The 27,585-nt window shown below is 35.3% G+C and overlaps 2 protein-coding genes and 1 long non-coding RNA gene across 3 annotated transcripts; 2 read left to right on the plus strand and 1 right to left on the minus strand.

The window, feature by feature from the left end:
* The first annotated feature begins 387 nt into the window (after positions 1–387).
* LOC114288727 (peptide methionine sulfoxide reductase (Protein of unknown function DUF829, transmembrane 53)) lies at positions 388–12,834 on the plus strand. Its single transcript, XM_028232321.2, has 7 exons — positions 388–920; positions 4,443–4,500; positions 4,815–4,895; positions 5,287–5,322; positions 5,787–6,026; positions 6,121–6,262; positions 11,713–12,834. The coding sequence occupies exons 1-7, from the start codon at positions 730–732 to the stop codon at positions 12,186–12,188; spliced, it is 1,224 nt and encodes a 407-aa protein (XP_028088122.2). The 5' UTR covers positions 388–729; the 3' UTR covers positions 12,189–12,834.
* Positions 9,320–10,749, minus strand: LOC145819950 (uncharacterized). Its single transcript, XR_014360752.1, has 2 exons — positions 9,939–10,749; positions 9,320–9,901 (listed from the first exon to the last, which is right to left on the minus strand). It is a non-coding gene; the product is annotated as an uncharacterized LOC145819950 (long non-coding RNA).
* A 2,857-nt stretch (positions 12,835–15,691) lies between the features above and the next one.
* On the plus strand, positions 15,692–20,224 carry LOC114288693 (B3 domain-containing protein At3g19184). Its single transcript, XM_028232255.2, has 6 exons — positions 15,692–15,921; positions 17,108–17,139; positions 17,261–17,414; positions 18,172–18,381; positions 19,866–19,953; positions 20,130–20,224. The coding sequence occupies exons 1-6, from the start codon at positions 15,874–15,876 to the stop codon at positions 20,222–20,224; spliced, it is 627 nt and encodes a 208-aa protein (XP_028088056.2). The 5' UTR covers positions 15,692–15,873.
* Positions 20,225–27,585: the final 7,361 nt, after the last annotated feature.

The raw sequence follows: 27,585 nt of genomic DNA on the forward strand, positions 1-27,585 counted from the left end.
CAATTATTTATTTTTTGTTTATATATATATATATATATTATCAATAGGATGGTGACATAAAATTTTTATTGTTAATTCCACTTTGAATTAATCTAATTTTAATATTTTTTTTTAAAAAAAATATTACTTCTCCGTTACAAAACAATTACAATTATTTTTTATTTATATATATATGTACGTTAGTGGATGACACACACTAGTAATTCAGATAATTAAATATAAAAATAAATAATAAAAAAATTAATATCATAATATATATTTTATTTAAATAATAAAAATATTCTTAATAAAATTTAAAATATTGATTTAAATCTCGTTCACACTTTTAAATAATATTTTCTTATTTTAAAATAAATAAACTTATCACGTAACAGGACGACTTAGAATAAGTTATAGATAATCAATAGGACGGTGACATATATTACATGCTAAATAAGAAGATAATTATGAGAAGATTATTACTCCTTTATTATCCTATCTGGCACGTGCGATCCCAATTGGAAGATCCTCCTCCACCAACGACACACCCATCACCGCAATCTCTCCCGCTCCATCCACACACACGCGCGCGCCCTCTCACCCTCTCCCTCTCTCTCTCTCTCTCCCTCCACCATCAACAGTCGCTTGTGTTTCGGAGACCAATTAGGGTTATACTCTGTTCAGTTCAGATTTGAATTTTCATTCTCAATTCTTCAAGAAACCCTAATAAGAAGCTTCTTGAGGAGTGCCATGTTAAGTAACGGAGGAGGAGGGAGGTTCTATTGGGCTCGGAACCAATCATTATACACTGGAAAGGTCAAAGGAATCGTGGTGATATTCGCTTGGGTTTCAATTCAGGAAATTCACTTGAAGAATTACGTCAATCTGTACTCCTCTCTTGGATGGAACTCCCTTGTTTGCCTTTCCGATTTCCTCAACCCGTGAGTTTTATTTCATTTCATTTCAATCATCAATCTTATTTTCTTCCATTACATATACACATGTTGTTTCTAGTATTGCAGTGGTAGATTCAATTCAATTATTTTATTTTATTTATTTATTTTTAACAGCTTCAAACTCATCATCAATGACAAATTTTTCAATAATTTTTGTAGCTTGAGTTTCTCTCTAAATTGATTGTGTATTTTTCAAGTTGAGCCTACTAAATTTAACTACAGGCTTAGTAAGGAAAAACAATTTATTGACTGGTATAACCTTTTTGGATGCTCCTACTAGTGCCAATTGGAGTTGATGAGAGCTAAACAATAAAGATAATATATGCAAATGGGCACTCAACTCAAAATAAGGTCTACAATCCGATCCATTCTTCACATGTTACTAGCACCATCATATCCCGAACTCTGAATATTTTGCACTTGTGTTTGGTTAGAGGATTTGATGATGGAAAGGGAAAGGGAAATAGAAAGAAAAGGAAAAAGAATTGATAGGATTCAAATTTCAAGCTATGTTTGGTTGAGTTGGGAAATAAAAAAAGAAAGGAGCGGAAGTGAACTCAAAAGACAAAACATGAGATTGCTTTTCCTTTTTACTTTCTTTTTTCCTGTGTTTTTCATTATAACCAAACAAAAAGTGAGATTGCATTTCTCTACCTTTTCTATTTCTCTCATCAAATCCTCCAACCAAATACAATCTAAGATTCTGACAAGAGAGAGGACATTACAAATTTATTCTTTCAAAGTTGCAATGGGTATCCAACACATGAACTACAAATTTATTCTTTCAAAGTACCAATGGGTATCAAACAAAAACTCTCTTACAAAACCATCTTTATCAACAAATCACAAAAAAATCAACATCTGCATTCTTTTCGATTCATCTTGAGATTCATCAACTATAATACAAAAGTTTCCATCATTGATCTCCTTATGAATAAATCTTTGTATTTTGTTAGAAAAAATACTAAGGTAGTGTTTGTTAGAGTTTTAGAATTATGATTTGAGAATAGAATTGTATTTGAAGTTTATAATTTTTGAAATTATGATTTGAGTGTAGAAAATTTGTTTGGTTATGAGTTTTGAAAAGAGTTTTGAATTGAGTTTGGAATTTTTGATATGACATATGATATTTGATTCAAAAACTTACAACTCGGGACCAAACACAAAACCCAAAATTGTATTCAAAGCTCACAAAAAAAATTTAAAATATTCTGAAAATATTTTTTTTATTTAAAATATAAAAATAATAGGTGCCAAAAAAAAAACATTATTCCGGTCAACCGGTCAGACGTCCGGGGGACATTTGGGAGGATGACCGGGTAGACATGTTTTCAAAAGTGGGTGTGGAATCAATTTTTGAAATTTCTAACCTAAGAAGCACGGACACTTCTAAGAAGGTAACGTATCCGTGTCGTATCCGTGTCGGACACCGACACTCTTTGGACACTTTCCCGACACGTGTCCGACACTCTTTAAAACGTGTCCTATTTTTTAAAGACCCGGACACTCTTTGGACACTTAGAGAATACATGTGTATCTCTTAAACACACGTGTCTATCAATTAGACACATGTGAAACCAATTATAAGTTTGAACAAAACAACTTAAGATACAATAATAAAATAAAAATCATATAAATTCATAAGAATTATTGTCATATTTAATATTTTTATTATCTTTGAATGATATATTCATATATATAACATATAATAAATATATAAAATTATATATTTCATGCGTGTCCCCCGCGTGTCGTGTCCTGCATTTTTTGAAAATTAGCGTGTCGGCGTGTCCGTGTCGTATCCGTGTCGTGTCACGTGTCCGTGTCCATGCTTCTTAGTTTCTAACCAAACACAGCACTTAAACCAAGGTGTGGAATTACGTTTCAAAAACATAACCAAACACAGCCTAAGAATCTGTCTTTGAATCTCATGCCTATGATAAGAAGCATTTTTCAATACCACTACTGCCATGTCCTCATTATAAGAAGCCAAGAGCTTTATCAATCAACAGCATTCCCTCGATTGCTAGAAACTTGGTGTTCATCACATCAAGCACAAGCTTGGAATGCTAGCCATGTAACAACATCTACTAAGGTCTTCAACTCTGAATGCTTTCTTGCAATTTGTATAGAAGTTTGTTTTTCATCAATCTTCTTATTGATTTTGTTAAGAATAATGTTTGAGAGCTCGAATTTGGCCCCCCCTAATCCCCTTAATCCCCAAAACGACGTCGTTTTGGGGATTTTTTTTTTTTCTCCATTTTCGACTCCGAAACAGGGAGAGGGAGAGGGAGAGAAGCAGAGGGGAGGGGAAGAGAGAGAGAGAGAGAGAGAAGACGATCGTCGATCGCCGATGCCTAGTCGCCGATCATTGCCTAGCCGCCGGTCGTCGTCGCAGCCCAGCCCCGCCGTCGCAGTCCCCTCCTTCCTCCTCCTCCTCCCTCCTTCCTCCTCCTCCTCTTCTCCTTCACTGCTTCTGAAAGGCCCCCTCCAGTCCCCTCCCTCCTCCTCCTCCTCCTCCCCCTCCCTCCTTCCTCCTCCTCTCCTCCTTCTCTGCTTCTGGAAAAAAAAAAAAAAAAAAAAAAAAGAAAGAAAAAATTAAGGGGATTCGGGGTAGCTCATTTCGAGCTACCCAGCACGACTGTTTTGTTAAATCATAACAGCTTTTGATAGAAAATTTATGCAGTGAGTTAGGATTCTTTACCATGTGAGATATGAGAGGACAATACTTCTCTTCATTGATTTTCTTCCATGAAAAAAATCCCTCCAGCAAGAAAGCACTAGATCCAGGTGTCCAGTTGGCTCAATAAAAAGAAGGATGAAAGGCAAAATGCGTGATTTTTTGTTGGATAGTATTCCAACCAATTGGGAAATAACTTGTACCAATAATACAGAAACCAACAACCTAAGAAGAATGGACACGAACATGCAGACATGTCAATTTTCAAAAAATGTAGGATACGACACGTGGGGAACATGCATAAAATATATAATTTTATATATTTATTATATATTATATATAAAAATATATTATTTAAAAATAATAAAAAATGCAATATGATAGTAATTTCTATAAATTTATATGGTCTTTGTTTTATTATTGTATTATAGGTTATTTTGTTCAAATTTATAATTTGTTTTACCTGTGTCTAATCAATAGACACTTGTGTTTAAGCGACAGGCACGTGTGTCCTCCAAGTGTCCAAAGAGTGCCCAAGTCTTTTAAAAAATTTAAAATAGGGCACGTTTTGAAGATTGTCGGACATATGTCAGGGAAGTGTCCAAAGAGTATTGGTGTCCGACACGGACATGACATGGATACGTCATCTTCTTAGAAGTGTCCGTGCTTCTTAGCCAACGCCCCTTCTTTTAAAAAGTCTGGATTTGATATAAACATGTCTGATCTCAGCCTGTATGCAATGGGAATTTTGTTTTACTTATTTCTTTCTTCTCAATATCATTGTTGGTTAACTTTTTTTTTTATAGTTAACTATGATTTTTGTACAGATTCTTTCCTGAGAGGGCCACATCACTGGCATTTGCTCTTCTCAATGAACTTGTTGAGGTCAGTGTTAATATTGTTTGCTGGCCAGAATTATGTCTTCATATTAAATTCAATGAATTTGGCTGAATTTTTTATGGCATTAGATTTTACAATTGGTGGGCTCCCAAGTAGGTAAAAGATGTCTCTGATGAAATTCACACTGTGCCCGTAGCATTATGCAACAAAAGAATAGTACCACTAACAGTTCCTGGTAGCTTGACTGTGACGTGAGATAGATTGGGCACTTTTGTAGTTTTGGATTTTTTTTTTTTTTTGGCAAAGCATTCGTACTTGACTCATGGGCTAGATGCTATGTTTTTTGTTTGGAGATGCAGGAGCTAAAGATTAGGCCATGTCCTTTAGTCCTTGCAGCCTTTTCTGGTGGTTCAAAAGCTTGCATGTATAAGATTTTTCAGGTAAATTGATGAAGTATTGAGCACCCAATCCTTCTCTCTCTTCCAAATTTTGAGTTCTTATTGGTTAAGTTCAATCTTATAATACACACCGTCATGTATTTTGTTTAAATTTTTGTTTCTACCAAACCACCAACACCTCTTCATGTTCTGTAATTTTTTATTTTTTTCTTTGGGGGAGAGAGAGAGAGATCAAAATAATCTTTGCTTGAATGGTGTAGAGCCTTACTGGTGAGCTGAACTAAAATGGCAAACGAAATATTTCATAGAAGCATTACCTGTAATTTCTAGAATTCTCTGTGAAATAAGAATGTATAATCCTAGTGGTCCTGCAATGCTGGGTGCAATGTTTCAAATTTTGGCTATTTGTGTAATTTTCCTTCTCCTGATGCAGGTTATTGAAGGAGCATGCGAAGCACAACTCAGTCAGGTATACTTTGTTATTTGAGAATGCTGCTTACGGTTTTGTGAGACAATATGGCCTTGTTTGGTTTGTTTTTGTAGAGTAGTTTTGGAGATAAAAAGTACAAAAACTTGTTTGGTTTGTCTTTTTTCAGAAATAGTTTTGAAAAATTGTTTTGGGGAGAGAGTTTTAAAAAAGTGATTGATTTGATGTGTATGAGAGAGTGTGATTTTGGAAAGTAGGTAATTAAACAAAATTTTGAGATTTTTTTTGAAAAAATTTGTTTTGTTGGGTTTGATTATTCTTGAAAATTTGTTTGCAGAGAATTTTTCCCAAAATTTTTTCTGAAAAACAAACCAAACAAGGCCTATATTTTTCTTCTGAATTGCAGTAGTTGCAGTCTCATTTCATGGTCAATCTTCATAAAATTCATACTTTCAATGCTTGGGAGCAATTTTCTTTATACATACATTTTGTTTACCCTTGCACAGGATGATACTCGATTGATTAGGAGTTGCATCTCTGGTCACATCTATGATTCTAGTCCAGTCGATTTTACTAGTGATTTGGGTGCTCAATTCACATTACACCCTACCATTCGAAGGATACCTGGTTCAGCTAAACTAGTGTCATTAATTGCAAAAGGTGTTGGTTCTGGACTGGATGCTCTATTTCTCACCAGGTTCGGATCACACCGGACTGAGTACTGGCAGACTCTTTATTCATCAGTTGTAAGTTTGTATTGTCCAGAACAATAACCAATCAAAGTCTTTTTTTTCTTTTTTCCTTATTTAATTTGCCTTTTTCTTTTCCTTCCTGTTATAGAGTTTGGGGGGCCCATTTCTTATTCTATGCTCAGAAAATGATGATCTCGCTCCATATTCAGTCATCTGCAGTTTTGCTCAGCGTTTACAGGATCTTGGGGGGAATGTCAAATTTGTGAAATGGAATGGCTCCCCGCATGTAGGTTAGTCTTGACTCTCAATTTAAATTCTTCTCTCCCCCTCCCCCAATCAGCACTTGTTGTAATCCTTAATTTAGTATTGAATCACATAAGCTTCCTGAAAAGCATAGCATAATTCAATATGGTTTTTTAAATTTTATGATACAACCTAACTGCCTTAACAGAAACACATTTGTGCACACATTCAAGTGATCTTGTGTTTGAACCTATGTTTGACCTCTTTTTTTTTTTTTTTTTTTGATATCATAAGCATTAATGTTTACCTTGGTGTTAACACTTTGTGTTTATGTTAGCAACTCATCTCCACTCAACTCAGCTAAGCTTTTTCCCAATGACTTGGGGTCAGCTACATAGATCTTGTTTCATCATTCTGCTCTCATACGTGTCTTTTTATTGTGACACCTTTCTTTTCCAAAGCTGACCATATTAAATCTTAACAAAAAACATATCATAGGCTTTCTTATAGTCTACAAAAACCATGTAAAGATCTTTCTTCTTTTCTCTGTACTTTTCGATTAGTCTCCTCAATAGATAAATCGCTTCCATTGTTGACCTCCTAGGCATAAGTCCAAACTGGTTATCTGATGTAGTTGTTCCAAGTGTTAACTTATGCTCAATCGCTCTCTCCCACAACTTCATAGAATGAATCATAAGCATAACATCCCTATAATTTGTAAAACTTTCAATGTCGCCCTTTATCTTTATGTATTGGTACTAAAATATTGTTTCTCCACTCGTCTGACATTTTTTTAGTTACTACAATTTTATTGAAAAGTTCAGTTAACCAAGACACACTCAAGTCTCCTAGACAGTTCCAAAATAATATGCAAATGGTCTTACTGTAAAAAATAATGTATAGAGAAAGAGAGAGAATAAATTGTATGTATTATTATTGATTGATATATTGATATCTATTACAATGATTCATGATTCCTATATATAGAAGAGGGTGAGTGTGTAGTAGGTAAGGAGTAGGTGAAGTGGAGGTGGTAGTGGTGTAGTGGGTTAGGTTTAGTGGAGTAGGTGAGGTGGTAGTGGTGTAGTGGGTTAGGTTTAGTGGAGTAGGTTTAAGTGGGTAAATGATTCATGATTCCTATATATAGAAGAGGGTGAGTGTGTAGTAGGTAAGGAGTATGTGAAGTGGAGGTGGTAGTGGTGTAGTGGGTTAGGTTTAGTGGAGTAGGTGAGGTGGTAGTGGTGTAGTGGGTTAGGTTTAGTGGAGTAGGTTTAAGTGGGTAAAGTAGGTGGAGAGTAGGTGGATTTTAACAGCCCCCCGCAAACTCAAGGGGGATAGGAACTAACCAACTTGAGTTTGGAGAGAGTAACAAAATAAGAAAATACATAAAAATAAAAGAGGATAAGAGACACTGTATGGTCGTGTCAGACCATTGGTGAAGACACTGGATGGTGGTGTCATAACGTTGTAGAGGACACTGTATGGGGGTGTCATAACTATGTAGAGGACACTGTATGGTGGTATCATAACGGTGTAGAGGACACTGGATGGCGGTGTCAGACCGATGTAGAAGACAGTTTATGGGGTCATGTCGGACCATTGTAGAAGACAATGTTGTGACAGTTGTTGTGACAGTTTACGGAGTCTTGCTGGACCCTTGTAGAAACTAACCGGAATCAATGTCGGGACAGTTTACAAAGTCTTGTCGGACCCATGAAGGAGCTAACCGGAATCAATGTCGGAACAGTTTACAAAGTCTTGTCGGACCCATGAAGGAGCTAACCGGAATCAATATCGGGACAGTTTACAGAGTCTTGTCGGACCCTTTACAGAGTCTTGTCGGACCCTTGAAAAAGCTAACCGGTATCAAATGTCGGGACAGTTTATAGAGTCTTGTCGGACCCCTGTAGAAACTAACCGGAATCTATGTCGGGACAGTTTACAGAGTCTTGTCGGACCCTTGTAGAAACTAACCGGAATCTATGTCGGGACAGTTTACAGAGTCTTGTCGGACCCATAAAGGAGCTAACCGAAATTAATGTCGGGACAGTTTATAGGGTCATGTCGGACCGTTGTAGAAGTTGCACCCTCAAAAGGTGTGCCCAATTTTGTCAAAAGGCGTGCCATCAAAAGGCGTGCCCAATTCATCAAAAGGTGTGCCGGACATGATGGCGAGGCACGTGGGCGCCTTGGCTTGCGCGCCCGTTTTGTCGTCTGGTGGCAAGAGGCACGCGATACGCGTGGCTGCCTCGCTATTTAACCAAGGTTGATGCTGAGGCTGAGGCAGACAAAAAAACTTCTGAAAATCCTCTGAAAACAACTCTTTCTTTGCTGAGAAAGAAACTCTGTAATACTCTGTAACCAACCCGTCTCTAAAACACTCAGCAACATGGCCTCTTCTTCCCGTCCAGCTACCCAGAACATGGCCTCCTCTTCCCGTGGTCTGCTCACGCTCTTTCCAGAACTGAACGAGTCCACAAGAGAAATAACTGGTGCGGTGGCCAGTGAACCTCAACCAAACACCTCTGGTTTTGCTCCGTTGAACTTTCCGATGCGGTCAGTGGAGCAAAAAATGGCGGTGCAGTCGGATGTGGAGGCCAATCAGTATACCTTGAAGTCATGTGTGGAAACCATGACTGCGGTTACAAATTTGTCGAACCGGCTGCAGAGTAGGACAAATGAGGTGCAGCAGTTAAACGCCCAACTGGCTCTGCTCCAACGCATGTATAAGGATGCGCGAGCAGAGATAAGTGTGCTAAAGGCGGAAAACAAGGAGCTGAAGCGGAAGGCCAGTTTTATGTTCCGATTTGGAGGGCCGCCATATGCTGCAGTGGAGGAGCAGGGAGTAGTGATCATGCCCAGTGGAGTGGGAAACACGGAGGCAACACCGGCAAGGGCCGCCCAAGACGGTGGCAAGAAGAAAAGACCGGCAGAATAGGCGAGAAGAAAAATCCCACTGTTCCGATTTGTGTTGGTTGTGTTTTGTTTTGTTTTGTGTTTTTTTTTATTTTTATTTTTTTTATTTTTTTTATTTTTTTTTTTATGGTGTAAAATGCTGATCGGGGTTGATCCCCGGCATGAAGAAATGACAAGTTTGTAAAATGTTGTTTTTTTTTTTTTTTTTTTTTTTTTTTTTTGGAGTGTTTTGTTGAAAAAATAAAAATAAAATGAAAGAAAACAAGGGAGAAAGAAAATAGATAAAAAATATTTATAGATGGATTATATGAAAAACATCAGTGCGATTGTTTCAAAATAAAGTGGGGTATTTAAAAAAGAGGAAAAGTGACTTGGAAAAAATAAATAAAAATAAGTGATTTTTGAAATCAAATGGAGGAGAGAGAGGGACAAACCCATGTGATAAAGTGGAGAGAGAGTCGGTGAGTGGGGTGCAAAAGGTGAAGGAGAAATGATGGATTGAAAATGGTTTGGGTCAAAAGTGGACACTGTTAGTGAGGAACATGAGTGCATTGATTATTTGATATAATAATAATAATAATAAAAATAAAAAGTTAGAACAGTTGGAGAGAATGAGTGGAGTATGGTAAGGGTTTCATCCAAAACCAAAATTCCTGCAGCGAATCACTTCGCAAATCCTAGCATGAGCTTTTTCTCTTTCCAGGCTTATTCATGAATTTCCTGGTGATTTCAAGAGCCTCTGGTGGCATTGTGGCAGAGAACACCCCAACCTGGATTTTGGGTGGCAGCAACTGAGAACACCCCAACCTGGATTTTGGGTGGCAGCAACTGGAAAATATCATAGATCTGATTTTTAAAAAACCTCGTGACAGCATTTCATCAGCTTCATCCAAGACAAACATTTTGATGTAAACAGGGCGAAGTGATTGTCTCCGCAACATGTCAAACACACGACCAGGAGTACCAACAACAACATGAACCCCACTGGAGAGAATGCGCTGATCTTCGCGCACACTAGTCCCTCCAACACAAGCATGAACCTTCACACTTTGCTGGGCAAGTTCAAGAGTGGGTGAAAGAACCAAAGCTTGGCACTCAACCAAGCTATAATCTAGCTGCTGCAGAATTCCAGAGCAGAATGTTGCAGTGTTTCCAGTTCCAGACTGTCTCGTCATATGAGATGAAGAATTCTTCTCCATCAGCCTCACACATGACTACAGTTGCACAAATCTTTGTTGATTTTATCAGCGGAATAGGTTGAGGTCCGGCGGGCGGCTAAGGTGAGGTTGCCGCCCGCCGGGGAAGCGAAAATACTAGGTTTTAAACCAGCTCTGATACCATGTAAAAAATAATGTATAGAGAAAGAGAGAGAATAAATTGTATGTATTATTATTGATTGATATATTGATATCTATTACAATGATTCATGATTCCTATATATAGAAGAGGGTGAGTGTGTAGTAGGTAAGGAGTAGGTGAAGTGGAGGTGGTAGTGGTGTAGTGGGTTAGGTTTAGTGGAGTAGGTGAGGTGGTAGTGGTGTAGTGGGTTAGGTTTAGTGGAGTAGGTTTAAGTGGGTAAAGTAGGTGGAGAGTAGGTGGATTTTAACACTTACAAATATCTCCATTGCTGGGTGGCCAAACTTTTTCACAGGAAGAACCATCTAATTAGTTTATTTAAATGAAATTCTTGGACAATGAGGATATTGCACTTCATTATTGGAGATAAACTCATTTTAAATTTGAAATTAAGGGTTATCTCAATGTGGACTGCTGATTTTGAAAGGGAAATCAAGTTGTTGTCCTTCTGATTTTATCTTGTGACAGTTTGATCTACATTGTTGGAGCCATTCCCTAACAATTTAAGCATCAAGGACAACTGGTTGTCTGTCATGGTATCAAAGTCTTGGTTTTGGGAATGGCAGCCATTCCCTAACAGTCTTGGTTTTGATCTACCAAGCTCTTTTTTAATTCTTCCCATTATTATGTTCATTATGCTTACTCTGCTCCACAAGTGTTTGTGTACCTTTTCAGTTCTATTTGTGTTAATCTCTCTTTTCATGTTGTGTGTGAGAGCTTGGTATATATTATTGGACCATTTCATACCAACTTAAGGTATTATTTGCTAGAGGTACTCAACTAATGTTGGTGAGATCAGAGAAGTCCCTTGGGTCCCAATTTGTTGTGGACAATTACATGGTCAGTTGTTTTTGTGCTGCATTGAAATGCAAAATGCATAATGCAAGTATGATGCAAATTGCTGTTTTAGGAATTGTGGTGTCAACAGTTCTCTGTGATATTGTGTATTTCGTAAAAATTAGTTATGTTTACTTTTTACTTGAATAGTAATATAATTTGTCTAATGTATTCAAGAAAAGTGAAGTATGAAAAAATCTGGTAGGACCATTGGTTCATTTGCTGTGTAAGCGAATTTGAAGAGAACCAAAATGTTCTGGAAAGAAGCCCTGTTTCCAGTCCAATTTTTTTATCCATTCCCATTGTTAAGGATATTTATTATGTTAACCACTCGTAAGTTCTTTATTGTCTCACTTACTTAACTAGCAATCGTTTCATTGTTCTGCAGGACATTACAAGCACTACCCAATTCAATATAGGGCTGCTGTGACCGAGCTTCTTGAGCACGCAGTTTCAGTTTATTCCCAAAAGATCCAAGGACTTGGAGAAAGAAGTGCTATGGAGGGCATGCACGATCAGATATCCGAGTTGATATGTGATCTCCAGAATGCAGCAGTTAACTCAAATCAGAGCTTTAGAAGAGTTGCGCAAGGGCCAAATGACCATTTCTTCTTGCCAAGCTCAGCAGAATATAGCAGTAATAAAGAATCCGGATCTTTACAAGATGAACAAAAAGGACCAGCTCCTCCTAGTATGAGTGCGCATACCCTCCTCGGTCAAATCCTCTTTGATGCATGTGTTCCGAAGAACATTGAAGGTTGGGATATTAAATTTTGTGGTTCCTTGAACGGGCAGCCATTAGCTTCTGCTCAGAAGCGTTCACCTTTGAATCCCATCAAACGCATCTGCCGCTCAAAATTATAAGATGTTATCAGATAATTAAGGTGAAGGTCAGCAACCGCTTGGTGAGGAGCTTTCATTCGGGCGTGTGCCACCCTGCAAATAGTATGAAGAGGCATAAGAATCCCGGGTGAGGTGGGTGAGGTTTTTTCGAATGTGTAAAGCATGAATGTTGTGTTTGGTTGGGGGATTTGGAGAGAGATTTGGAAAAGAAAAGGAAAAAAGTGTGTGAAATTAGGTGAAATCTAGGTATATTTTATTCATATTTCACTTGTCTTTTCTATTTTCCTTTCCAAATCTCTCCTCAAATCTCCCAACCAAACACAGTAGAAGTGTACAAGTGTACAGGAGAATGAGAAAACAATAATTTTATAGACGTAAAATCATCGGCTACAGAAAATACAACTGGACCAATGCGAGTGGAGTTGTCTCTTCAGTGGTAGGCCCCCACAACTTGATGTGTATGGCCATAATTATTTTATGTGGTTGGTTTTGTGTTGTAAAATTATTGATGGGAAAATATATCTTGTCTAGTATTCCTAGAATTAAGGAGTGCTTTTCAGGTAACATTATCGTAACTAATGTAAGATGTTGTACAGTTAATACATATCTAGGGAGATATCTCTCTATCCCTCTCTAACAATGCAATTGAGCAGTTTCAATTTTTAAATTCTACGTCATGGTTTGTTGAGGCTTGTGCTGAATGTATTGTGGGATTAAATCATACATCAGTTAAAGGCTAGTATATATGATGAACTCGGGATTTTGTCGTTAGCATCCTTAGTAGTGTTGGTTTGAGTTACGGAAACAATCATTCTAAAAATTAGGAATAAAGATTAGTATAATTTGTTTAGTTTTGTTTTGTTTTGTTTTTTTATTTTTTAAAATTCTGCTTTACCAAAGGTCTCTTGCACTATCGCATAACCTTAATTTAGTGAGCATACAGTTTGCAACTGGCTATGTGTTTCACCTTTTTATTTCATGTTGATTGCGTTAGGTTTAGAAGGTAGCTTCTCTCTAATCTAGAAAATTATTATGTACTTTCGTGATATCACGTATTCATACTCTTTCATTAATAATTATTTTCTCATGTTTTTCAATTATCTAACACAAAATCATAATATCTCACATATTCTAGCAATCATAATATCATGGAGCATTATGCATCTGAACCGTTTGATTTTAGTGCTTTTGAAATATATTATTTATGTAAAAAAATTATATTAATTGAATATCAATAATCATATGTTGTCTTTAAAAAAAATGAATGAGAAGCTTGATTTCGATAATAGATCGGTTCGAATCCCCCCTCCTTGTCATATTTATTTAATATTTACTTTCAAATATATCTCAAGAAAATATTAAGAGAGTTTTTTTTTTTTTTTTGCCATTTTCGAGGAAACAAGTTCTGTTGAAATTGATCTAATACTAAGAAACCCAGATCTTTTTTAATTTTCTTTTGACTCAAAATTCATAGAAAAAGCAAAAAAGATAATATATGGATAAAGAGATATGTGAGCGTGTTGACCAAGTATGTATATATATAGATTTTGCTAACTTTTTTTTTTTTAAAACATTTATTTAACTTTCTCTTTAAGTTTTCAAGTATTTTCTTGTCTACACTATTTTGATGCAAAATGAGGCTTCTCATAAATAGAGGTTACATACACCAATTCCAAAAGAAAGAAAGAATAGGGAAAAAATAAGAAAACAAAAGAATACAAGCAAGTACATATTCTCACTTCTTTATCTTCATTCTTGTGTTTCTTTTAAAAAGAGATAGAAAAGAAATACAAGAAATGAAACTGGGAGAATATCATAAAAGAGTAATGATCCATCCCCCCTTTTTTTCCCACCCCCTTTGACCCCCTCTCTCTCTCATTGGTCACCTTTTCTTTTTCTTTTTCTTTTTTTTCCTGCTCCACCAATCACCCCCTGCCACGTGGCAAAGGGGGTGAGGGGGTGACCCCCAAAAGGGGGTCCCAAGCATTATTCATCATAAAAATAATAAATAAAAACACAAAATGAAAATTAGTGTGCCTAGAGGCACTTGCACTTTATTGATTTGTAATTATTATTTTTTTATTTGATATTTTCTCAGCAAAATTCTTGATTTTACTCCAAAAAAATTATGTAACACTCTCAAGATCATGATCGCAAAATCACTTAATTATTGGGTGAGTGTATTTGTTAATGAACTTAAAAAGATTATAATTTTTTTTTTTTTAATGCTAATTGCTAAAATATGGGGTGGTTTCTAGTCTATTCATCTTATGAATTGAAACAATAATATTATTGCCTATAAGCCAAGCCAAAAAATTAATGTTAGTCAAATTTCAAAATATTTTGCTTGATTAGGCACAAAGTTGAAGGTCAAGCTTGAGCTTATTTTTAGAAGTTAGAAACCGAGTATGTAAAAAAGATGGATGTCCAAGTCCAACATTCAACTAGGACTATTGTTTCCCTTAGATGGGAACTTTGCTAAAAGGATAAACAAAAAATGCCTAATTTTCACTCACTAGGCTTCTAACAACCCAGTCTTCCCCAAGTGTAGTCTTTCCTTGTTTGTAACATAGGAATGGACTAAATTTTTTATTTGTTTATGCTTCTATTTATAAAATTTTGAAACCACTTTCCGAGAAGTAGACAGAGAGTCATAGGTAATTACTAAGAAATTCGGAATATTATGTGATATTTTTTATATTAACAAATTTCTTCTTATAAATAACACGTCGAGAGGAAATAAATTTCCAGCCATATAACAATACACATAGTGCACCATATTATGGTCCAAATTAGTGTTTTATGAAGTGTTAGTGGTATTTGGTTATGGGCCACCATGGTGGTAGAGTGGACAAATTGTCAAATTAAAGTTGGAGATGTCTCGTTATTTTGTTATGTTTCAAATGATATTATTTATGACTTATTGTGGTGACTTCGATTTTAGTAGTTGTGACAATTCAATTCTCTTTTATTTATTATTATTATTATTATTTTTAAACTAAGGAAAACTTATTCTTAAAAAAGTTTTACACAATTTTTATCAAAATTCATTGGCAGTGATATTTTAAAAACTTAAGCCACAATGATATGTCTTTTGCTTTATTTCATGTTGAATTTTGGTTTGTTTTTATGTCTATTAGATAACGTTATGGTGTTGATCAAGCAAACTTACACAAGTCTACGAAGACTCATTTTTTCTTAAGTAAGTATAACCTTTGTGTATCAGTTTTCAAAGATTAGCTTCATGGGATACAATTGAGGCAAAAATGGTCTTTCATTTTACTATTTAGGTTACAATTGCACAATCATGATGATCCCCAAATAAGCAAATTTGAACAAAACGGTCGACATCCAACTCTCTTTTCTATTCCGATTTTGTCCACCCCCTCACACCCTATTCACAATCCTCTCTCTCTCTCTCTCTCTCCCTCCCTCCCTCCTTTAGATGCATGAAGTATATACATATAGCTCTCTAGACATCAAGATAGCATGAGGAGAAAGAGAGAGAGATATAATGGAAGCCCATAGATATGAGGAACAAGAGACCATAACATGAAATAAGTAGAAGAAAACTCACATGGTCTCTCTCTTTCTCTTGCTCAGTCTCTCTCCTCTGTCTCTCAAATTTCTATCTCTCAAATTTTATGTTCAGTTAAAATTTATATACTTTGAATTTGATTTGATTTGACAGAAAGGGAAAAAGCTAATGGAGATGGAAAAAGAGCTGCTTTCAACCGCCAAAAGGCCTAAGCAAGTAAGATAATCTTCTTTAGTTCCCAACCCATTTCATTTCTTTCTACTTTTTTTCCCTCTCTGTTCCCCCAACTCATTTGGTTGACACATCTCTCTTGCAACTCTATAAAAATATAATTATTTTGAGTTATTTCGTATTTTATTGATTTATTTTGTTCTGAATAATGTTTACATTGAGGTGATGGGTTAAGGGTTGATTTAATCGAACCCCAAAAGTAATTTGACCACAACCTCTGGCAACTTGCTGAAATCAAAGGCAAAATGTTTGAACTGATTGATGTTTTTTTTTGTGTGTTTTTATCGTCTTTTTTAATTAAAAAAAAAATTGTTTTGCTGCTACATAGCCTATATGGGATAAGCTCAGTGTTTTATTATCTCAAGCTGTCCTTTACTATGTTGGGTTTATTTCATTGTTTCTGTTTTGTTTGGTGTCTTATTGGAGGTTTTAAATTCTCAGTTATTGCTTTTGGTTCTATATCAAAGCACGATCATGTCTTGAAATTATTGCACTTTGAGATTTTTAATGATTCAATGATTATGAGTGGTTTGGGATAAGGGATAAGGAGATTTAGAAATAGAGAATCATTTTCTTGATTAATTGTACAATTGTTCTTTTTTTCTAATAAGAGTGTTTGGTGCTTTCACCCTAACTAATTCTCAGGTATACATAGTCTGTTGTCTCTTATATATCAAGTAATTATCAAGTCCAAATCTTAGATGTCAATATTCACATCTGGATCATATGATATCTTGAGATTACTATACTCGTTGATATTTTCAATAATCCAATGATTATAAGAGATTTCCGATAAGTGATGAGAAAATTTATATGTACTCTATCATCTCACATATATCACTTAATTACCGAGCCTAAGTCCTGGAGTGGCTTCAAGGAGAGTGAAGCATGAAAATTTTAAATTAGTTCACCCCTTTAAAAATTTGTACTTGTTATTTCTCATACATAAGTCATAGATCTCGAACAACTTGGACACCTATTTACTTGCTTGTTTTTAATATACCTCTACATTCATTTCAATTTTAACAGTTTTCTGCAAAGTTGATGGTCTAATATTGACTTTTCTGTGAGAATACATTGTATACAATCATGCCATATAAACAATATATTCTCATATTTTCATCATTAACTTGATGAATTGATGTAGAAAGTTTTATGAATTCTTTAACAGGTTGTTTGTAATAGATGTGGGAAGCCTAGAAGGTCAGTGACTAACTACTATTTGAAATGCATTTTCAATTTTCTTAAGCTAGCAAAGATTGAATTTTCAAAATGGTTTTTTGTTTGTTTTGTTGGGGGGGGAATTAATTTATAACCATAAAAGGGAGAGAGCAATAGTGGATGTGTTCAACGATGATTCAGAAGCCAATTCTTGTGTGATGAATCGAGTCCAAGAGGTTCGAGCAAATTTGGATTCCCAATTCCCAAATTTTGTCAAGTTGATGATCCGATCAAATGTTACTGTAGGGTTTCTTCTGGTAAGTCCAACACAATCGTTAGTTCGATGATTTATAATATGAGCTATACTGTTGTGTATGTACTCTTTTAAGGCTGGGTTTGGATTTTTGAAATTGTGAAGGAAAACAAATGAAAAAGAAAATGGCAAATTACACCTTCAGTTTGTGGTTTGTGTCAATTTAGTACTTGTAGTCCTAATTTCATCGATTTTATCCTTGAATTTTCATATTTTGTTAATTTAGTCCCATTGTAAACGTCAATTTAAAAATTGGACCAAAATCAATGAGCAAAGTAATTCATGTACTCTTCTTAAAGGGATTGAGTGGTGATATCCAATTTAAAATGATTCATTCATTATTTAATGGATCATTTTACCCTTGATTTCCGTCTAATTTCTTAACTGTTGCTATCAATTAAATTGATACAATGTAACCAAATTCACAAGCCCACTGGTATAATTTGCCCAAAGGAAAAAGTAGACGAAACATAAACAAAAAATTTCACAAATCATTTTCTTTTTCTTTTTCCTTCACAAATCTTTTTTACTATATATCCAAATACATCTTAAAAGTACACATCAAGCTCACGTGGTTTTCATTACAGTGTGATATGATTTTTGTTATGACTACAATTACACCATATCGTAATTTGGAGTTACAATTATAACTACAAAAACATTATATTGTTATGTAATCAATCGACGACGGTGCACACTACAAATTTTGTCCTTTTTATTATTATTATTATTTATAAATGCGCTAATCTCTGTGAATGCAGAATTTTCCAAGGCACTTTTGTGAGATGTACATGCCAAGGTATGATGCTACTGTGGTTTTGGTTGATGGAAGTGAAGAAGGAGAATACCAAGCAAAGTACTTGTTTGGGAAGAATTCACTTAGTGCTGGATGGAGATTTTTCTCAAATGCACACAAACTAAATGTTGGAGATGCTTTAGTTTTTCAGTTGATCAAACATTGCACTTTTAAGGTAATCTACATCTAAATAATTCTAAAGTTCGGAAAAAATACAACAAATGCTATACTTTTGTTATAATTACAAGATCCCTTTTACTGAGGGTAAATGAATCAAAACTGATACATAGTGTAAAAATACAATGATAAATAGTGTAAAATATATTTCAATATAAGTCATTTTTTTTTCATTTATATGATTAACGAATTACTAATAAAAAACATCAAGTGTTTTGTGAGTTAAAATTTTAAGGAAGTTTGATATAATTATAACAAATTTGTGGGATTTATTATATATATATATATATTTTAAATCTCGAGAAAATTTGTGTAATATACCAATATAATAGCAACACATAAGTATAATACTTACACATGTTTGATCCACTTATAAAAGAGAGTCTAGCCATAACATAATAAGGCAAAAAAGGAATTAGTCTATTGGGCCAATTTCTTTATGTTGGATCTTGGATTTGTGATAGAGAAATGAAAGTGAAAAAAAAAAATGTTTTTAATTTATTTTTTTTTCTTTTTTCTTTTTCTTCATAATTTTTTTGAGTAATGTTAGACATAAATAGATTTCTCATAAGATTTTCTTAACTCCAGACAATGAAGTGATCAACTGTCAATAAATATATTTGAAATCCATGCCTCTATATCTAACCGTAAGAAAATTGAATAAAAAAATTTATTTATTTATAATATTTTCCTAAATAACTGTTCTTACGGATCTAAGATCCAATGTGAATGTAAACGAAGAGCTAAAAACATGATTGCTTCTATTTTATTTACTTTTTTTTCTATGTTGTTCTTTTTCTTTTATAAATTTTGTAATATTATACAGAATGATGGACTTGTTTCCTGCAGCTCACTGGAAGTTAAAAGTTAATAATCAGAAAACAGAAACTAAAAACACTTCTCCATAGCTCTAGATAATCATCTTCTTCTTTTTTTTCCCCAACTTATTTAAGTTATTTCTGTTCAATAATTTATAAGCAAAACCTATATCAAATAGTCTGAGACATACACTCAAATTAAAATAAGCTATAATTAACTTTTTTTTAAAATTACAACAAACAACCCAATATGTCCTGACATTTTGTGTGTCTAAACCACTACGATTGGTGTTTTTTCTTAAAATCAAAGAATCACATAATACCAAATCATTATGAGAGAATGTTTTGTATGAAAATTCTATTTATATAGTGTTTTTGTAAATGAATTTCAGTTCAAATTTTTAATAAATATACGTGGTGAATTTTATTATCTTTGTGTCTAGTAAAAAAAATCAAATAAAAAACATTTATGTATAACATTTTTCTTAATAAATATTCTTCTTTGTTAGATCTAAATATAGTCATTTATACTTCTTGTTGAAGTGGGCCAGCCTTCATGTTTTATTCATTTTGTGTGTGGATTATTGAGAGCAATTTTTATACAAAACTATACAAAATAATGTTTTTACTGAATTATTGTTACCTTCCTATTGGCATAGCATAGGTGTACGTAATAAGAACAAATGAATTAGATGAAGTGGATGGTGCTATTGCCCTCCTCCATTTAAAAGCAGATACAACATACAATTGTGGTGAGTTTTTCTTCTTTGCTATTATGTACTCTTTTTCATTTCTCAATAGCCCCAAATTATTCTATTTTCTTCCTTTAGTTCTATTATGTACACATATATTGATTTTTGTGTGATTGATTGATTCTGTATTCTTAGACTTAATCTTCTTTCTTTAATCTATTTAAAATGTCACGCAGATAATCATATCGAGACCTGTTATAAGGACAAGGAAAAGCATTTGAAGCCTCTTCCATCAGACAATGTTGAAGAGAATATTCAAAAAATATTTTAAATAGAAAACGTTTTCTCAAAGGAAAAAAGAAAAAGAAAAAAAAGATTAAAAAATCAAGAAGAAGAAAGCTCAATTCTTGACAGTTTGTATTTGCACTGCTTTGTGCACAACCATCCATAGATCAACACTTTGGTGGTCATAGGAAAAGCATCACTCTTTTCATTTTATCAGCTTGTGAACTATCTATAATAGGAAAACTCTCAGTGTGCATTGCATACTATATGCAATGTACTTTTATTATATAATTTTATGGATTAGGTTATATATTTTTGTGAAATAATTTATATAATTTACGTGGATTTGTGTATTTCAAAACTTATGAATAGACTTATGTGAATTTATATTCAACTTATACATTTTTGTGATATCACTTATGTAAGTTCTTAAAAACTTACATGATTTCTTAATTTTAAATTTTTTTATTTATTTATAAAGAACTTGAATAAGCTTGTACCTAATGCTATTATGTGGAAATATATTTCAGTGAAAAGTGTGGGTGTCAATTTCTGACCACACTGCCAAACGGGTATCCAGCTGGAGAGCACCGGTAGAATAGATTAAGCCCGAACGACCTGCAATAGAAAGAAGAGTTTCCAACAGTGGCTCGTCCACCCGGGGGCATTCCGATGATTAAGTCAGTACTCAATATCTCTCAAAGATAACCAATAGTGCTTAACTCACTAGACAGAATATCAAAAGCATACCTTAGACCCATGGGGGTGCCTCCCTTTTATAGCCAACACAATCCTAGTCCCAATAGAAGCCTAGCTCTAATGGATTTAGGATTACTACTAATCTTAGACTCCCAGTAGGATTAGGATAAACTCTCTAAGAGTCTCATCTTTACCCAAACTGAAGTCTTCTCTCATTCTAGGACTCTTGTCCCTTATCCGCTTATCTCGAATTCTGACATCTTCGCAGATAACCTCGGCTTAGCCGAGATCATCTCGGCATCATGACTATGACACGTGGAACCTCGGCTGGCACTCCGGTGACACCTCGGCCACGTGTCGTCATTCAAAAAATATGTCCCCACAACTGCCTCCTAGGTTCTATTACCTCGGCATCCTGAGGTGATGGAACCTATATCATTCCTTCCTTTAATCATGACCCCGGTTTAATTTCAACTTGTAAACTTTTCTCAAGTTTCAACAAGTGTTAAACATAATCTCGGTTTAACTTCAACTTGTAAACTTTTCTCAAGTTTCAACAAGTGTTAAACAATGATTTCGGTTTAACTTCAACTTGTAAATTGTTCACAAATTTCAGCAAGTGTTAAACAATGATTTCGGTTTAACTTCAACTTGTAAATTGTCCACAAATTTCAACAAGTGTTAAACTGTGATTTCGATTTAACTTCAACTTGTAAATTGTCCACAAATTTCAACAAGTGTTAAACATAATCTCGGCAAACTCTTCTCTTCTCAGACTTAATCATCTTAGGCCGATTTCTTGTCTTATGGGATCTTGGATCCGAGATCTGAAATCCGGGATCGGCTTACTTGGGCTGAGCTCTTGTCTTCTCATATCTAGTGTTATCTCGGCTTCGCTACGGCAAACCATTTCTCTTCTCTGGTTTGGACGCCTTTGTCCCCGGCGTGTCGTCCTCGGCTCTGGCATACTTTTCTATCCTGGCCATCAGCTCCTCCATGCTTTTCGACAATGTTTTTGCCAGTGATTTTCGAAGCAGGCAGTCATCCTTCAAGCCGCTTTTAAACGACACGACCGCCACCTCTTGGTTGTATCCTAGTATTCGGTTGAATACCTCATAATACCTTTTGGCATAGGTCCTAAGGTTTTCATCCTCGCCGATCTTCAGGGCCATTAGGGCGTCCATCCTCAACGGCTGTAGCTTGTTTGTCACGAACCTGGCCACAAACATCTCGGCCAGGCCTTCCCAAATTTTCACAATTCCTTTTGGCAACTTGTGAAACCAGTCCGATGCAATTTCCCCAAATGATGAGGGGAACACTTTGCAGAGCAACAGCTCGTTCCCAGTGTATAACGCCATCGCGTTCAGGTATAATCCGACGTGAAAGTTGGGGTCCGACTTTCCATCGTATATCTGGAACCTCGGCATACTGAATCTCTTCAGGGCTTCGAATTTGTCCAGTTCTACCGAGAACGGTGTCCTCAGCTTGACAGGTGAGGTCACCTCGGCATCTTGTTGCTTTCTCTGAAGGTAATCGCTCAGATCCTCCTTGGTTCGTCCAGGAGCTCGGCTATCTTCGGATTTCAGCCTCTTTGGTGCACTACTTCCTGTGTCATTGCGAGTCCTTTTGGACCTCCCTCCATTGGTTGCGTCGAAACAGAGGTCCTTCCCCTGAACATGCCGATGTTCTTTGGAGTCAGCTTCCTTGGTGCGATGTGTCCTCTGTGAATCTCCCCTTCTTGATTCTCCTCGTCCGACCTCCCTTGAAGGCCGGTGAGAATGTTCCTTGGTCCTACATGCTGAGGAGTCGTAGGAGTTGTCTTCTGCCCCATTGCCTGGGCATCTTTCTTGGCTGCTGGAATCGGCGTGTCTTGTGACGGGAACGGTGGCTGCATAACGTTGTTCTGCATCATAAAATTGACGACCGTTTGCAAGTCTGCCAATTTGTCTGCCATTCCCTTTATCTCGTCGTCCCTCCGCAAGCATCTATCGTTCCATACCTAGAGGTCGTCCTCGTTATAATACCCGCTCCGGTCCGATTTCTTCGGTACGCCGCCTTCCTGGCCAACGTCTTTTCCTCCGTGATTCTTATCACGAGTCTCTTTGTTGCAGTTGTCTTTTTCGACGTCAAGGTCAATATGTTTCCCACTCTCGGTAGGGGTGTCGTTCTCAACCTTCTCTTTCTGTCCGTCGTTGGCCATCTATTCTTCTTTCTTTCCCACAGACGGCGCCAAATTGTGGCTGTTAATTTCTGACCACACTGCCAAACGGGTACCCAGCTGGAGAGCACCGGTAGAATAGATTAAGCCCAAACAACCTGCAACAGAAAAAAGAGTTTTCGGCGGTGGCTCATCCACCCGGGGGCACTCCGATGATCAAGTCAGTACTCAATATCTCTCAAAGATAACCAATAGTGCTTAACTCACTAGACAGAATATCAAAAGCATACCTTAGACCCATGGGGGTGTCTCCCTTTTATAGCTAACACAATCCTAGTCCCAATAGAAGCCTAGCTCTAATAGACTTAGGATTACTGCTAATCTTGGACTCCCAGTAGGATTAGGATAAACTCTCTAAGAGTCTCATTTTTATCCAAACTGAAGTCTTCTCTCATTCTAGGACTCTTGTCCCTTATCCGCTTATCTCGGATTCCGACATCTTCGCAGATAACCTCGGCTTAGCCGAGATCATCTCGGCATCATGACCATGACACGCGGAATCTCGGCTGGCACTCCGGTGACACCTCGATCACGTGTCGTCATTCAAAAAATATGTCCCCACAAAAAGTTAAAACGATAATATAGTTTAGTGGAAATATTTACAAACTTCCTTTTACCCTTTTTTTTTTTTTCGGAGTAAAATATTTTTTCTGTTTGATTGTGATGTTGGTGGTGATAGTGGTGAGACTTTATTAAAAAAAAAATGCTTATCTTTAAAAAATAAAAAATAATTTATGGCCAAATAAATTTAACAACACTTTGTCACGGCATTATAAACCTTGTGGCTAGGGAATTATTTTGTACAATATATCACTTAAATTTAATGGATATATTTAGGCCTCGTTTGGGAACATACTATTTTAGTAATTTTTTTGCTTTTTTAGCTAAAATATGAAGTAAAAATAACTAGTATATTTGGGAAGATTTTTTGACTTTTTACAAAAAAATATGTAAAAAGTAGAAAGAAAATAGAATCTTTGACTTTTTGATATAAGTTGTTAATTTTTTAATTTTTTTAGTAACTTTTTTACTTTTAAACTAAAACAGTCACTTGCCAAACGAGGCCTTAGTAGTTTCCTACACATAAAAAAACACCTATTTTATAACGTATGCCTGTGAGTGTAAAAAGAAAAAAGAAATTTATTGAGGCACTTAATTTGGTCAAGTCAATAAATCTCATACTCATATTTTTTTTCTCAAAACTTTAATACAATTTAAGCTCCAAATTTAAAAATAAATTTTTTTTAAGAAAAGAAAAAACAAAATAAATGAGCATAAATGTCATATTTTAATTTTTTTTTTCAAATAACGTATCATTTAATTACGTGCATAACACAAGTTAACTATTAATATTAAAAATAATGTTATATGTATTCATTAATGTACTAATTAGTGTACTAACAGATGATGTGACATAATTTTAGATATTTTGGATACTTATAATTGGGAATTTTTTTTTTAAGGTCCTTGGTATTAAGATTTTATAGTATAAATGATATCCAATATTTTCATAATGTCTAAGGTCCCTCATATATCGATCCAGAAAAATTTCAATCTAGAGAATTTCTCTGGACTTCCCAGAGAAATTAAATTTCTCTAGACTTCTCACTGTTCATTTCCCACTCTACAGAGAAATTCTCTTCAAATTTCTTTGGTTTGCAGAAGAGAAATTTCTCTTGTGTGAGAAATTTGCTCATGAAATTTCTCTGCAAAGTGCAAATTTCTCTGGTGTGCAAACCAGAGAATTTCTTAGTACTATCATGTCATGACCCAAACTCGCCCTTATAGGTTTAGCGTCGTAACCGACCAGTAATCATTGGATTATCAAAGGCCTCTTAACATAATAACATATAATTAAGGGTTGCGGAAGTAATATATAAAATATACATAGTCCATTGAATTGTGTTGACATATATGAGACAAAAATTTCAATCAAACTTATATATATATATATATATACACGTAACATCATAAACACATTGGTTTCACATCACGTATTTGACATAGATAAACAGAACAAAAATAAAGCCTTGACCTGGTCTTTTCAAAAGGAACCTCCTCGAGTGGTACGGTGGTTGGCTGACAAAACAGAATCCTAGGCCACCAACTCTAGGCCTGGTCACGTGCCTGATTACCTACATACATAATACAAATAGTGAGTAGGAGCTTAGTGAATAATAATAGAGTAAAGAATTTGATGAATGATATCCATTTCAGATTTAGAAAATCAAAATTTCAGATTCATATACATATTCTTATTCTTGTTCAAGTCATATATAGAAATCAGAGTTCATGCTTAATCACACGTGGTACATCCATTAGCGCTAACAGAACAGATGCAGAACAGATAGTGGTTATGAGTAACCAGTTCCATAAAGGAACCTCTGGATCCGAGTAACAGATGACAGATATGTTGAGCTCCATGATGGAGCCTCCGGTACAGGTAACATAGTGCAGACATAATAAGTTCCATAATGGAACCTCCGATACCGGATAATAGCTAACAGATATTGCATGATGCTAAGGACGCCACGAATACATTGTCAGAAATTGTACAATAATTCATTGTACAGAAAATAGCATTTCAGAAAACATATCTTATTTTATCATACAGAAAGTAAATAAAGTTGAATATAGATTTACTAAGTTATTACTCATAGATGGCTCTGAATGCAGACAGATAAAGCAGGCAAATCAAACGGTTTACAGCGCGTGACCTACATCAATACATAACAGATACATATACTGAAACGCACGCTTGCATTGTACATAACTTGTTTCATTTGCTCTTAGTGTATTTCTAGCCTTTACTCTCATTATTGTGTCTTAATCTTGGTCTAGGAATGCCTATGATGTAATGAGGATGCAAAAATGCATTTGAAAACACTTAGTTAGAAATGTTAGAAACATGGGTCTCGCTCGAGCAGACATGCAAGATGCAAGTGATCGATCGAGCACACATTCTTTTGCTAGAGCGATCTATAAACTTTGCAAAACTGCTGGTTGTTTGCTTTTTCCGCTCGATGCTCGCTCAACGCTCGTTCGAGCGTGAGACTCGCCCTCGCTCAAGCGCAACTTTTGTCGCTCGAACGGTGTGCAAAACACGCAAACTTCTAGGAGCATGCATTTTACGCTCGAGCGGGATTTCGGTTGCTTGAGTGGAAATGCAAAAATAAAGGTGGTCGCTCGAGCCCAGGATTTGTTGCTCGAGCGTGGAAGCAGAATTCTAGAATTTCCAGAATTGCTTCCAAGCTTCAAACTCAACCCTAAAGCTGTAAATTATGGTTTCTTGGGCCAAAAACTTAAGGAAACTCTTGTAAACTTGCAAAGCATCCTGAAGTAAGAATCATTAATCAAAATCAAGGCCCAATAACATGCAATTATACAAAATCAAGCTTGAAATGTGAGAACATAACATGAACATGACATGCATGAAAATGATTTGAGCTCCAAGTTTCCGAATCATGATCAAATGAGATGTTTAGGTCTAAAACATGTTGAATTCCTTGAACAAAACCAAGATACTAACATGCATGTGAGAATTCTCTTGAAAATAACTTCAATTATGATCAAATGAACATGCATGCATGATTTGCTCTTCTCTTCTAGTTCATTAGCTTAATTCATGTATTGATTCACTTAATTCTCTTAGTTCCTTACTTAAGTGAGTCTAACATAGAGCTTAAGGGTCGTTTCCTTACCTAGGATCCACAATTCCTTAAATTCTAGTGATCTTTTGCTTAATCTCACCAATTCCCTTCAATTCATCTAGTAGTTGCTAGCTTGACTTCAATTCTCTTCAAAGTTGGCTCTAATCTCCCGCTTCTCTCTCTCACGGTTGGTATCAACAAAATGATGAAGAAAGGTGAGTTAAGATGCATATAGAAGCCTTATATAGGCTTGGTTAATGGACTAATTAAATAGGCTTACCACTAATTAAATGAGCATTAATTATTCTAATTATTTCGTTCCGAATCGAATTTCGATTGAACCTATCATAAAATTCTAAAAATTCTAATTAATATATAAATCAAGTCAATTTTTTAATCGAATGTTGATAAGACCTTCAATTCGCAACCGAAAAGAAAACATAAACAAATCTTTCTACTCTAAACAGATATAAACACAAATAAAGCAACATATGATGCAAAACTTCACTTTAATTTCTTATTAGGCATAATTAAGCATGGATTAACGTTAATCATGGGTCGGCGTTGTTACATATCACCATCTTAAAATGTTTTGATTAGTGTTATATTTGAGAAAGATAAAAAGAATTTCCATCTTGGGAACAGATTTTCCAGGAAAATTGAAAATTTAAACCATAAAATCTGAATCTATTTTGAAATTTAACTTCCTAAGCTTGTGGAAACCAAGCAGAGAGACATAGAATATGAAAACATTATAAATAAATAAATAAATAAAACATGAAAAACAAGCCTTCACAATTCCTGTTTAGTTGAACCCAAATATATATCCATCATAGTTTG

Source organism: Camellia sinensis, chromosome 2, assembly GCF_055761805.1.
Source record: "Camellia sinensis isolate YWXY chromosome 2, ASM5576180v1, whole genome shotgun sequence".
Classification (NCBI taxonomy): domain Eukaryota; kingdom Viridiplantae; phylum Streptophyta; class Magnoliopsida; order Ericales; family Theaceae; genus Camellia; species Camellia sinensis.

Bases quoted from the DNA above. Each gene is read 5' to 3' on its own strand.
- LOC114288727 (XM_028232321.2), top strand. From the start codon at position 730: ATGTTAAGTAACGGAGGAGGAGGGAGGTTCTATTGGGCTCGGAACCAA. The intron at 921-4,442 runs GTGAGTTTTATT...ATTTTTGTACAG, and splicing joins CTTTCCGATTTCCTCAACCC to ATTCTTTCCTGAGAGGGCCA. The intron at 4,896-5,286 runs GTAAATTGATGA...CTCCTGATGCAG, and splicing joins GCATGTATAAGATTTTTCAG to GTTATTGAAGGAGCATGCGA.
- LOC114288693 (XM_028232255.2), top strand. From the start codon at position 15,874: ATGGAGATGGAAAAAGAGCTGCTTTCAACCGCCAAAAGGCCTAAGCAA. The intron at 17,140-17,260 runs GTCAGTGACTAA...TAACCATAAAAG, and splicing joins AGATGTGGGAAGCCTAGAAG to GGAGAGAGCAATAGTGGATG. The intron at 18,382-19,865 runs GTAATCTACATC...GGCATAGCATAG, and splicing joins TCAAACATTGCACTTTTAAG to GTGTACGTAATAAGAACAAA.